At 36.0% G+C, this 13,025-nt stretch overlaps 1 protein-coding gene across 1 annotated transcript in view; it reads right to left on the bottom strand.

Annotated features, from left to right (window-relative positions):
- DHX15 (DEAH-box helicase 15) overlaps positions 1 to 13,025 on the bottom strand; it is a 50,036-nt gene that overhangs the window by 17,615 nt on the left and 19,396 nt on the right. The window contains exons 6-9 of the mRNA XM_026120501.2: positions 8,415 to 8,582; positions 2,898 to 2,984; positions 1,150 to 1,299; positions 865 to 973 (exon numbers count right to left, since the gene is read on the bottom strand). Of these exons, the coding sequence (XP_025976286.1) occupies positions 865 to 973; positions 1,150 to 1,299; positions 2,898 to 2,984; positions 8,415 to 8,582 (514 nt within the window). The remainder of the gene's footprint in view (positions 1 to 864; positions 974 to 1,149; positions 1,300 to 2,897; positions 2,985 to 8,414; positions 8,583 to 13,025) is intronic.

Raw genomic sequence — 13,025 nt, 5'->3', positions numbered from 1 at the left:
AGGAATATCCAGTTTTCCGGAAGTGCTGACACATGCTCCCTTCTGTTTCATACAAAATAGGCTGAGTATTGTCCTAAAATCTCAACCATGTGCTTTAGATATCTATAAACTTTCACAAGTCTGAGCCTGCAAGAATGTTCTCCTAATCCTGCATTCCTCCTAAGTGAATGTATATTACAAACTCACACACAAAACACCCAGAATGGAACCCAAAAGCCTTCCTGCTAAACTCGCACATACACTGTATAGCATGAAGAATGCAGTTCTGCAATACTAGTAAAATGCTTACAGATTATAAATATTTTTATTTTAGAAATACAACACATTTGATTTATCCATACATGGCTGATCTATGTTTTTAATCAGCAATATAACACAGCTATTTAAATATATATATGAATGGTAAACACTGCTAGAACAGAGTTATATATTAACTTTATAGCTTGAGCCAAGAAACATGTATTCAGCTTTAAAAATGTTAGCCAATTTACATACAATTGTTAATTGGTGTATAATTAGAACATGCAATCAAGGTGGTAAGTAAAAAAACCCCATCAAGTAATAGGTTGTCTAATGCACCTAACTGTCTCAGCTTCTGCAGGTTAGGGACATCCAGTAGATTTCTTGGTTCTATTAAAAGCTCTCATGCAGAAAGCAACAGAAAATACTTTCTTTGGTAAGACACAAAGCACTACATTTCAGGATAAGTGAAGAATTTCCTTAAGGATTATGACAAAAGCAGTGCATAAACATCCTCTCAAGTTTATTCTATGCTGTTATTGCATAAAACATTCACGGAAATTAAGTTTTCTCCCTTCAAAACAAAATGCTTACAGAAGTCAAGATAAAATATGAAGCAAATACCTGGTGGATCCATAAAATCGAAGTGCACCAAATCATCTATACCAAGCTTCTTGAGCTGCAACACTACAGATCCCAGGTTAGATCGCAGAATTTCAGGGTATGTGTTGTCCTAGGGAAAAGGAAAAAAAAATCCTCCAATAATAAAAGAAACACGCTTTACCTTTCCCAGGAACTTTGAACTATGTAAACATTCAAATTCTAATTCTGTTCAGCAGTGCAGCGTTCAACTTTCTGTACCAATACAAATGTTCTTAAAAACACAATTTTTAAAAAGGCTAATCTTACCTGCATTTCAGTTTTGTAAGCCTTCTCTGTATAAAGCCTGAAGCACTTGCCTGGTCTAGTACGACCAGCACGGCCAGCTCGCTGCTGAGCAGAAGCTTTACTAATTGCAGTCACCAAGAGAGACTCTACCCTGATACGAGGATTGTACACCTATTTGAAAGTGGAATCAGAGCAGAAAAAGAATGAACACCTCTCATGGCTAAGAATGCTATCTAGAAAACAAAGAAGGCTTTAAACATTTTCAAACACAGTTTCCAAGGAGGAAATCATAAGCAATTGTACATATCTGAAAGGAGAAGAAAAAAACACCAAAACTTTGGCTACAAAAGCCTTTGGATCAGTGACAGAAAGCCTCAAATACAACCGCCTAGAGAACAGCATTTACTTTTTTCATTTGTTAACATCATCTCCTGCCAGGCTCCCTGTACTCTTTAAATGTGTGTATTTTTAGATAAGATTTTCATGGCAGAACTAATATGTCCAATTTGTTCTACAGAGTGCTAAACACACTCTTGATACTTAAATTATTCTATGCAAAAACAAGTCTTCTTGATGGAATTATAAGGTTGAATAATCTTGTTCTGGAGGTCAGAAAAATCCAACATTAAGGTTTGAATGCAACTGTAAAATCATACTGATGACAAAGCAAAACTATATTTCAAAGACACTTGTAATCTGTCACAGTACAAAATATATCCTGGAATTTGCTGTAACGTTTCCATTGCAGTTAAACACAAACGACAGCCCTGCCAACCCATTAGGGCTTATAAAAAGGAAGATATTGCAAGAAAGATTGTAGTTAGAGAGCAGTTTCAGTTGAAGACTTTCTTTGGTCCATATTTTAAACACTATTTCCCTAGTGTGAATGAGTTTTAAAATAAAAGTGCTCAAGAACTTTATTTCTGCTCAGAGAAGATTTTTCTTCTAGCATAAGAAATACTGGGGGGGGGAGCTAAACCTAAGTGATTGTTGTAACCTGTGTATGAAGATGCATCGCTCCACTCATTCTGCTGCATCTCTCATTGTGTGGTAATTTAAAAGGCTGACAAAATGTATAAGTATTAAAGGAAAAGTCTAAGACACCAAGTTATAAAGATCACAGCTGGTGAAACTAAATGAAGCTGAGAGACTTGTAATCTATTGTTCATTCAATTCTTGGTTTGACTGTGAGCAGGCTACCTCAGCCCCTCTGAACTTCCCATGGTATTCTGAGAAATGCAGTACATGCTCCATGATGTAGGATCTTCAGGGCTGCAACACCACATGATAGATAGCAATGAAAAAACAATAACCTAGATGTTATTTTCTCTTATTTTAGTACTGGAGTTTTCCACACTGACATGACTTAAAACAAGAGGTTGCTTCTACCACCAGTTTTCTTTTACTTTCAGATGATCTTGGCATATTTCTTGGTTCTACTTGAATGTTCTCAGACACATAGTACAAAACCATCCTCCTAAAAATATCTAGAAAATCCATATTCCAGGCCTAAGTCAAAATCCTCATATTTTAGTTTTTAAAAAGCTAAAATACTTCTGCACTGCAGTTTTGGACAGCTCAGCAAGTTTACAGACTAAGTGCAAGCCTACTGTAAGCAAGTAGAAAATCCAAGCTCAAGATTTTGATTAAAAAACAAAAAACAAAAAAAAAAGCCACCACCCTGTGTTTACAAAAAGAAGAGTTACCTGAACAAGCCAGATTCCAAGTTTTTGCTACTCCGAGGAAACAGTAACTGAAGTTGTATTTACCTTTTGTTTTGCAAAGCCAGGATCAATCACAAACACAACACCATCTATTGTTAACGATGTCTCAGCAATGTTGGTGGACACAACAACCTGTTGAAAAATAGAACAGTATGTATGACAACTTTGTCATGAAGTGATGCATGCAGATAGATCCCCTGATTCTGTCTTTACACAAACTGGGAGTTTACAGCATTTTCTTTCACCTCATCAATAACTACAAGAGCTGTGCTCCAAGACACATAGGATGATCAGAAAACAACTGTATGAACTTCTACTGACATCAGTGTAAATTCTGTTCACCATGTTTCTGCTCCCCTGTTTCTCCATCAAAACTAACACTTACTATAATTATATTAAGAAACAAAAGAACAAGTTTTACTCATTTACTTAGTATTTTAGTCACATCTTCAGTACAAAATGACAAGTTACATTACATCCCTGTTAATACTGGTTTTATAACTTTCTTTTTAAAGCCCAAGTAGGGCAAACTGGTCAAATACTATTAAATCAAGCCTGTACGTCTATATATACTTAGATGAGTAAATTTTATACACAGATGCTCCTCCTCAGTTAAGCACTCAAAGCTTTTTGTTTCACACAGCAGATATTAAAAGGTGCGTGTCTGCTTTTTGACTGCTGTTAATATGTACATTATTTTACATATAGAGCAGTATAGTTTTTTTTTAACTTGGTTTTGAATAAAGCAATCAATACATTCTAGCTAAAATCCTGAACATTTAATTTTATCTTTTTTAATTATCTGATATTCAAATATCTTTGAAAACACAACCTCTAAAATTACATAAAGTAATACAAAATATCTGAAGGTTATATCTCATACAAAAGTTAAAGCAAAAGTGATAGCTGAGTTCTGAGGCACTATTCACTGCCATTTAGGTTTTATGGCCACAGATGCAGTGTAACAGTCTACACAAATCCTTAGTTCTCATCCAAATAATAACCATATTAAATTACGTATTATTAGAAAATTTAAATCAACTACCTTAAGACCAACCCAAACTAGTTCAGTACATCACCAAAACTACTTAACTTTCACTTCTCAATTTCAGAGCATTCCATCATGACTGTTCTCAGCAATTAGAAGATCCCTAACAATTTGCTCAGAATTGCAATTAAAAAAAACCCCACAGTGGCCAGACTAGATTTATAATTCTAGTCCTATTTTCCTTCCTTCTGTTCATTTGGTAGTCAGCTTCCTATTACCCCAACTATCTCCCCTTAAGTAGACTTAACATCTACGCTTGCCCAAATGCTACTACGCAGTTAAAGCAACACTTAGTCAGAAAAATATTGGGGAAGGGGGGCAGGAGACCTGGAGTTAGTGTTTGACCCTGAAATGACCTGCTATTTAAAATTATTCAAATAAAAAACAAACAAAAATCTTCTTCTCATCCACAGGTAACCTGCACAGATTAGTCAGAGACAAAAGCCACAAACATATCAACACAATTAAGCGCTGACACAGTAGCACAATAGAGTTTCATAAAAAAATTTGCAAGTCATTAAAGACGTAAATTGAACTAACATTTCCATGTTAAAAGGATAATTAATCTACATTCATAACAGCATAAGCATGCATGCCATTCAGCTTGCTGTTAGAGAATAACGCAGTATATTTCATCTAAAAACCTCTCAACTTTTTCTGCATATACTAATACATGAGGTATCCATACCCACAATCTTCAAATACCAATTATAGAGCAGCATCAAGTAATGTTGGTCCCACTTTAACCACCGATTTCCAGTAGGAACACTTCAATACTGAAAATTCAAACACTGTTAGTGTACTTAGTTCACAAAGGCTCCAACAATTTAAATTGTCCTCAAACTTTTTAACTTTTACTGGAATCAAGTGACACTTTCCAAGAGTAGAGGAAAAACAGTTATTCACATAAGAGGACAATGTTTTATATACATCTCCTTTGTTTTATACACATCTCATTTGTTAATGTTACATTGCTTAAAAAAAACTAATGTAAAAACCCACAAAATCCAAGAAAAAACTTGAGGAAACTCCTCCGCATCTTTAGAGCCCAAATCAAAGAACACAGTTACTTGGAAGTCAGAGGAATGAAATTAATGCTTAATTACGTAAAATAATAAATTGCACCTAATTAGTTTTAACTACAGTTTTGCAATTACAGAAATGGTTATGTTGAAAAGGTTCTTAAGTATCAGATTAGCAGTCTGGTACACTGAACAGGTTTAGAGAATAATTTAAATAAGTTACTTGGAATATTAAGTCGTATGTCTATATACAATGGCATTAACTGGTAACTCTTAAGACTAGTGAAACAAATAGAACAGTCTGGGAATTCAGTTCTGGCATACTTTTCTGTTTATACACAACATAGCCAAAGTTTTTTCTCATCCATGCCAAATATGGTAACAAAACATTCATATCTGATTCGCATTAAGAGATTAAATAATCATACAATGAGATCCAAGGTACCTGCGATAGCATGCACAAACCTCAGATGAATCACAAAAGATACACTAGTCAACATCAATACTCCTCTTCTCTTCCTCCCACCTCCCATCTCCTGTTTTTAAAGCACATGTCAGCCATCATAAAGACAATACAAAGGAAAAGGCCAATCCCACTTGAGGTTTACTGTTGGTTAAAAACAAACAAAAACAAAACCACTTCTGACTATTTTCTCCCTGCAAAGAATATGGTCATGATTGGGAATGACTGCCTTCTGGCTGTCAGATGCAACAGTGGAATGCTTAAAATATCAACACCAAACTTGAAACTTTAAACTGTTAAATTTTACAGATAATTAAGCCGCAGTTTATTAGCTTTCAAGGCCCCAGAAATAATGCATAAGATGCTCTGCCTCTCCCAAGTTAAACCATGGGCTATATCTGATTAAATAACTAGCATCAAATTCCATATAACAGACCATGCCGATAATTCCTTTCTTGGAAGTCAACGACTCTTTACCAGTTAAGGGAAAAATCTTCAGAACATGAATCAAATGTGAATGGAGTCAGCAGGCACTCTAGAAAGGTCTTTTAGAGATACAGGAAGGCATGACTCACTGGTAGACTGTATAGCAAAAACATTTTTGTGTTCATTTGTTATGTTTGCATAGTTATATAACTATATGAACAAATGGAATCATTTGTATCATTAGCTACATACTAATGCCCAAACCCAAAGGACAAGAGTGTCCTTCAACAACTTAGGAGCAGAAAACCTAGAGTTAAAGACTATCAGAAATCCAGTATGTGAAAATTCAGATGTAACAGTGGGTAGCGGGTAAGTAAAAAAGTGAAAGTTAAAAGCAGGTAGTAAGGTCCCCAGTGAAGGCAAGAGATCATGTTTTCAGCAGGTTAGAGGCCAACGCAAGGCACGATGCATGGGGAACACTTCCAGCAGGTAATCCAAAGCAATATAGAAAATTATATCCTCCTATATGACACCTCAGTACAGAGAGGTTCCTGGTAGATTCCTAGGCCAGCTTCAAATTAAGAATAAACAGGTCAGTCACATGTCAGCAAGTTGGGAGAAGAAGGGAAGAGAGGGGGAGGAAAGGGGAGTAGGAAGACTGAGTCATCATCTTCATCTTCCTCCAGAGGAAGAAGATAATACTCCGATTAGCTGCAACTAAAAAAGCATTTTCATCTTGCATCTTAAGCTTTCTTGCAGTAATAGCTTCTTGTCGTCTCCTTATACATTCTAGGGAAGATTGGATCTGTTATCAGCTAAATAATCAAGCTACAGTATTAATATTTACCACTACTATTGCGAGATGCTACACAATTTCTAGTAGGTATCTCATTCTTTCACACAGTTAAATCTCAAAAGATACATATTCAGATACTGCATATGCTTAACTTATTTCAAAATCTATTATGGTCATGAAAACTGATTCAGACTTCTTATTAATTCTTTCCTCAACAGTTCCAAAAACTATGTTTAACTCCCACAGGAAATGGCGTAAAAGCATCTTACAAGACAGCAGAGGTCCAGTAACTCAAGGTCCTACTTCAAATATTTTGATAGATAAGAAATTGACACAAAAACCACATTTAAACACTTCTACAAACCACATAAAACACACATTTCCACCCATTGCTATATTTGTTATGCAGATGAAAACAAACAAAAGCCACAGCCAGAATGTGTTTCAACTAAAGTAAGCAAATACAAACTACCATAAAGTAGCAGTAAGAAGTACCTTCCCCCCTCTTTTTAAACACCTAATGGGTTTGTAGGTCTGAACCTGTTGCTTACATGTTCTATGCCTGCTTTTGCCAACAGTTTAAAACTTCCTAGCCTAGCAATTTTTCTTGTAGTAAAAATAGTTGCTACAGTAAGTCGTTAGACACTAGTACTGGCTTTGTCAGTTCAGCATAATGAAAGCTATACGCTGCATCTGTTATCCACTTACCAAGAAGACCGGAAACTGCCTATTTCGAAGCACACTTTTTTAAACATAAATGGAAGTTTAAAGAAATACACAGCTATCACTTGTTCATCACTGAGAAGCAATTTCATTCAAGTCATTTGCTAATATGATCTTGTTGCAGCATTACTTTCATGATTTCAGATTGTATGCTTTCCGCAATCAACTTCAATATGAAAAAAGAGGATCATTTCACAAAAATTAATAAGTGATTTATTCTTCCAGAACACTAGGAAGTTGTCACTAGTATTCTGCATGCATTGTACTACACAAAAAAGGAAAATAATGAAGGAACAAACCCTGCCTACAGCAGACAGTATGATTCAGCTTTGACCTTCAAAATCTAACTTTGGGAATGTTAGTTTCATATAGCATTGGTTTAGCTTGAAGAAGCTCTGTTGAGGCTCCTTCCAAATTTTCAGTTTTGGAGAAATACTGACACATTCCTAACGTGGTTTATGCAAGCATTCAACAAGTGAACTATTAAATTTTATGCAAAATATTCAATGCCATTTCACAAGTTTATCATTTCTCAATCCATTCTACCCTATGAAAGTAAAGTGCCACAACTCCTTGCTTAATACTTCAGAAAACAGGAACCTCTGATACATTTGTTTTAACTTGCACCTTCTCTTAAACCTTGAGAAACAGACAAAACCTGCCTGACAGCATCTCCTGAACAGATGACCAATTCTGTTTCCAAAAGCATGTCTCAGAATAATTGCTATGGAAAGAAAATACCAGCCCTCTACATAAATCATGTGGTTGTCAAATTCCTTACGTGATTTACCTTATTTCTCACAGGGAACTCACGTGAATGCTATTCCCATTCAGTTTGAAATCAGTATTATTTAGACACAGGCATCACAATTTTGAATTGCACTAAGAAAAAGGGTTATCTAAAAATCTAAACGGGATAAATATTGGATTTGATATTCAAGACTTCATTAAAAAACTCTCCATTTGTTGCTGTCCAAATTTACTTAACAGCTGAAACTCATATTTAATTCCCCACACAACTGTTAGTAGCTTGTTACTGAACAGCATTCTAAAATAGATTAACACTTTTTTTAATATTATTTACCTTTCTTCCTATTGCTCCATTTTGTTTTTTTGGTGGGGGAGGTTCAAAAATCCTTTGCTGTTGCTGCGGAGGAAGGGTAGAATACAACGGAATGATTTTGATGTCACCAACTTCAGGACCCAAATCATCAATTTCACGTTTTATCCTCTTGCAGGCTTCATCGATCTCCTACAAAACAGAAGCATTGGTTAAAAGAAGCCCATGAAAACAGTAACATTCTATTTTAGAGCACCCTATGACAATCACATTAAGTCTAGACAAAGAAAAATAAATTGCAATAACTTTTACTAAAAAGAGGGGGAAGAAGGGAAATCAAGGTGGTTGCTGAATTTCCACTGGATTTTCCACAACACTTCAAGATGCCTCAGCTTCTGTACTCAAATGAACAGCCTAATTTGCATTCAACATCCTTTTTCTTTTAGACGTGTTTCCTAATTAATTCCCTACAAATTGTACTAAAATTGAAATCTCTCACCCTGGAATATTAAACTGCACTCATGACCTTTTCAATTTTCACAATCTAAAAGAAATTGATGTGCAAGATATTTTAAATAAGCCAATTAAGCTTTGATGTCACGTATCACTAATGCAATTATATGGAAGATTTGCTTCATTGTACCTAATGAGAACAAACACCTTTACAGTATAAACATCGATGCTCAAGAACCAAACCTCAATCCAGCGTTTCATATTTTTGTTTCAAATTTAACTGAAACTCCATTTAAGCTTAAAGTCAGAACTACGCCAAAGGAAGATTTTTTTCATGCACTTATATTACTATTTTCTACAGTATTTGCAAGCCCATTTTCTGACCAACTTGATAGACAAGAAAGTTTAAACCCTGCCTAATCATTTAAACTCACTTTCATTTTAAAGCAACTGCACTTATGTTGGATGACCTGTAGCTATGAAAAGATTTAATGAAAATAGAAAATTAAAGTGCACATAAATTAGCTCAGTGAATAACAACTCAAACTTCAGCTTAAAAATTACAGTGCCTCCATTGCTATGACCAAGAGGTACTCTTACCAACTATTGAGATTTTGGCTGAACCACTGATGGGAGAATGAAGTCACCATTAACAGAAGCAATTCAGAAAAAAGCTGAAAATGGCTAGCATGTATATTCCAATAAGTAAGCCAGATCTCCCTTATAATAAATAAACCACCAGCCTAAAGTTAAAATGATGTGCATGCAAACCTTCAGGTAATCTAAAGGCTCTGTAAAATTACTGCTTTAAACAGGATTTAGGAGAGCAAAATCAGCTTCCCTTTCAGAATCTATACATTCAGATAGAACATAAAGTAAATCTGACAGATGTGGGAGTCTTCTTCATTTGTTCTTAAAAATACTTTCCAGTTTTTGCTTAATACTATTCCGTACAGTGCTTTAAATGCGCATAGGAAGTACAATACTTGTGTTCTATATTGACCAGTATATAGAATTAACGTAAGTATGGCAAAAGAAAGGCCACATGACTATCCCCTTTGATATCAGAGTTCTTTAATAAGCCTAATGCCTTCTGGCATTATCTTGCAAATTTGAATGAACTGCAGATATTTACAAAAAAGCCTTTTAAACAAAGGTGCACTTTGCCAAGAAATATACCTTTTATATTTTATGAAAGGTATATTGGATAAGAAACTGAGCTAGAATGCCCCCTACTGGTCTACTAACAAGAAAGAATTTCTTTAAACAGATGGCAATACCTGGTATTCTACTGACAAACCCCTTCTGAAAGTTCATTAAAATCCTCCAAGTGTAAAAGAAAAAAAACCAGCTTAACTGACAGACCATACACAGTAGCTGAACAGATTAATACTTTCATACTGGTGAAAAAGTAAAGTATTTCAAAGGAAATAGTCAACTAGTTTGGTATACTGTGTTCCCTTAAATTTTCACCTAGTCAAAGTCTTGATAAACTGGTAATCCGGTATTTGGGCATCAATTAAATATTTAATATAAAATTAAAGTTTATCTTTCAAAAAACAAGCCAAATACTAAAATTAAAAAATAGCACAGACATCAGTTCCTGCTCTGACCATCACTACATTCTGTTCCACGGAATCTGAGCAGATTACACTCATAACTGGGAAAGCTCTGAAGATGGACAGGATGCTTAATCTTCAACGCTAATGACTAGACTCCAGGACAGTTTATACTTAAGACATAATACAATATAAGCAAGCAAGCAGTGATAAATGAGAGCACCACACTCCCCAGGTCGCATGTGTCCACAGCTACCCATCAGCTTTCAGAAGAGATAAAGTTTTCTTTCTCCCTAGAGTTTCTCGATGTAGTTTAAGTATCCCTAATCGGAACTCATTAAAATACTTCAACACAGAGATGACAAATGCATATATAATCATTACTCTCTGCAGATTTGTGGAGATATCTATGGACCTTTCATCATATGCTGCTGAAAGGAGGATGAGAGTCACCAAGAGCCACTGAAGCTCTTTTAGAGGCACTAATAAAAAGAAGCCAGTAGTACTGAATTGCTTTAATAAAAAAAGTGTGTGGGTGGGTGGGGTGGGGGGTCCTTGTATTCAACACATTGCCAGGAAAGTAATCTCTACATCAGTTTTATCCACAACCACCTGACTTTCATCCTAAGTTTCATCTGAAGGATGAGATTTAAGAACCCTCCAATTCCAACATCAGACTAGAACTGAGATTTATGTGAGAAACCATTCCAAAAAGCTATCTGGAAGTACACAGTCTAAGATGCATATGTAGTAAAAATAGCTTGAAAGATTTAAGCATTCAAAGTTAAGTGTCAAAGATTCCTTTGCATCACTTGAAAACATTTAAGTCTAGAAATAGGAGATATGGTTGAATACACAATCCTAACTTTAATCCTCTGAGGACAAGCTAAATAACCTCGAATTACTCAAGTATGAAAAACTTTTCTTACAGATTTAAATATCTGCACATCATCTTAACAATCCCTTTTCAAGGGGTTGTGCAATAGACTTGGAGTAGTAATGTCAACCCACATGTAAGAAAGGGTGGTTCTTCTTTGAGCAGGGGGAGGGAGGGGCAAAAGGAAGGTAGACTGAACTTGTGCTACACTTAAAAATTATGCTTAGAAAAACTCCTTTAAGTCCTGGCTACTTGAGATAGAGGATACCAGGGTACTGGCAACAGGACCAAGCACAGGATCAGAGGAACCACAGTTACAGTTGAGTCAGCCTAGTGTGTCCATACAAGAACCTGCTCCAGAATTAATCAAAGAAAGCAGGTCTATCATGCAACAGGTGCCAGACACAGGCAGTGCTGGAGTGAATTTGATCCTAGTACCTTAAGAGATTAAGGACCTTTTAGGAATATTATTTGAGAAACAGTTCTCAGTAAAATTGTTGTCAATGACATTGTGCATCAATGCATTCATATGAAAAAGAGCTGACCGACAGAAGTAATCAGCAAACAAACCACAGCAGGAAAAAAGGTTACATGCTAGTCAGAGTGCTCATTTATCTCAAGCACCACACACTTTCAACATACTATACCTATACTTCATCACATCTAGTCATTAGAATTACCACAGCCAACAGTCTGTCTGTATTAAAGTTTTCAAAAACTTCTTGCTTGATCCTATCAAAATGTATTGATCATATACTTACAGCACCTATAGTTCAGCTGAAATACTGTGGAAGCTAGATTCAGGCAGCAGATAAGAGCTCTACAGCAGTATATTTTAAATATTAATGTGGAGTTCTCAATGTTCTTTCACGCACTCAACAGCATAACCTATTCTACTTGGATTAGCTCCAAAGACCCGCAAGCATCCAAGAGAGAATATTTCTTTTCATGGATACTGAAGTGATCAAGGAGGTAGGTGGGGGCATAGTGTGTGTGTGTGTGGGGGGGGGGGGGGCGGCACCACCGATTTTCCTCAAAGTGTCCGAAAACCCCCACTGCATTCCTGCCTTCTTTATCCCTTAAGCTCTTCAGGAATATTTTTCAACTAACAAAAGTGAAGTCACCTAAACATCCAAGCAAGAGTCAATACCTTGTTTTGTACCTACAACTAGATAAACATGGTTTACAAACAAACAAAAAAAAGCATTAACCAAGGAAAGAGAATCTAAGTGCCCAAATTTAAGCTAATTTAAACAGTTTTCCTTCCAAGGAGTTGGTGTGATTAAGGCTTGTTTACACAAAACCCTGAACAGGCTTCTTTGTTGTCAAACCACTGGTTGACACTGGGCAGTATTTAGAACAGCTAACTGTCAAATCAGGAGCCTAAGTGTCAGAAAGCAATTCTGAGATACCAAAGAAGTTCAGAATGTCAACTGGAACTTCCATTTTGTGCCACAAAGTTCAGCAAGATCTAAGCATGTAGGGGAGCCAGTGCTTTGCAGCATCTTGTCTTGGAAAAAACAAGCAAGAACAAGGCAAACAATTTCCTTCTGATTTATTAGAAATGGTAGGGGAGGCTTCTGTATTTTCACAAAGCAATAGGGAGGTTACCTGTGCCTCCTGAATCTGTCAGGACTTTTACTCCATCTTAACCCACTTCTTCAAGAAGTGGGCTGACAACTAATGCTGCTCTGCACCCCCAAAAGCAACAAAAAAAACCCACCTCTCAAGAAATCAAGAGCACTG

The sequence above is a fragment of the Dromaius novaehollandiae genome, chromosome 4, assembly GCF_036370855.1.
Source record: "Dromaius novaehollandiae isolate bDroNov1 chromosome 4, bDroNov1.hap1, whole genome shotgun sequence".
Taxonomy (NCBI): domain Eukaryota; kingdom Metazoa; phylum Chordata; class Aves; order Casuariiformes; family Dromaiidae; genus Dromaius; species Dromaius novaehollandiae.
Note: the sequence above shows the minus strand (reverse complement) of the source record. Positions and strands in the feature narration are given on the sequence as shown.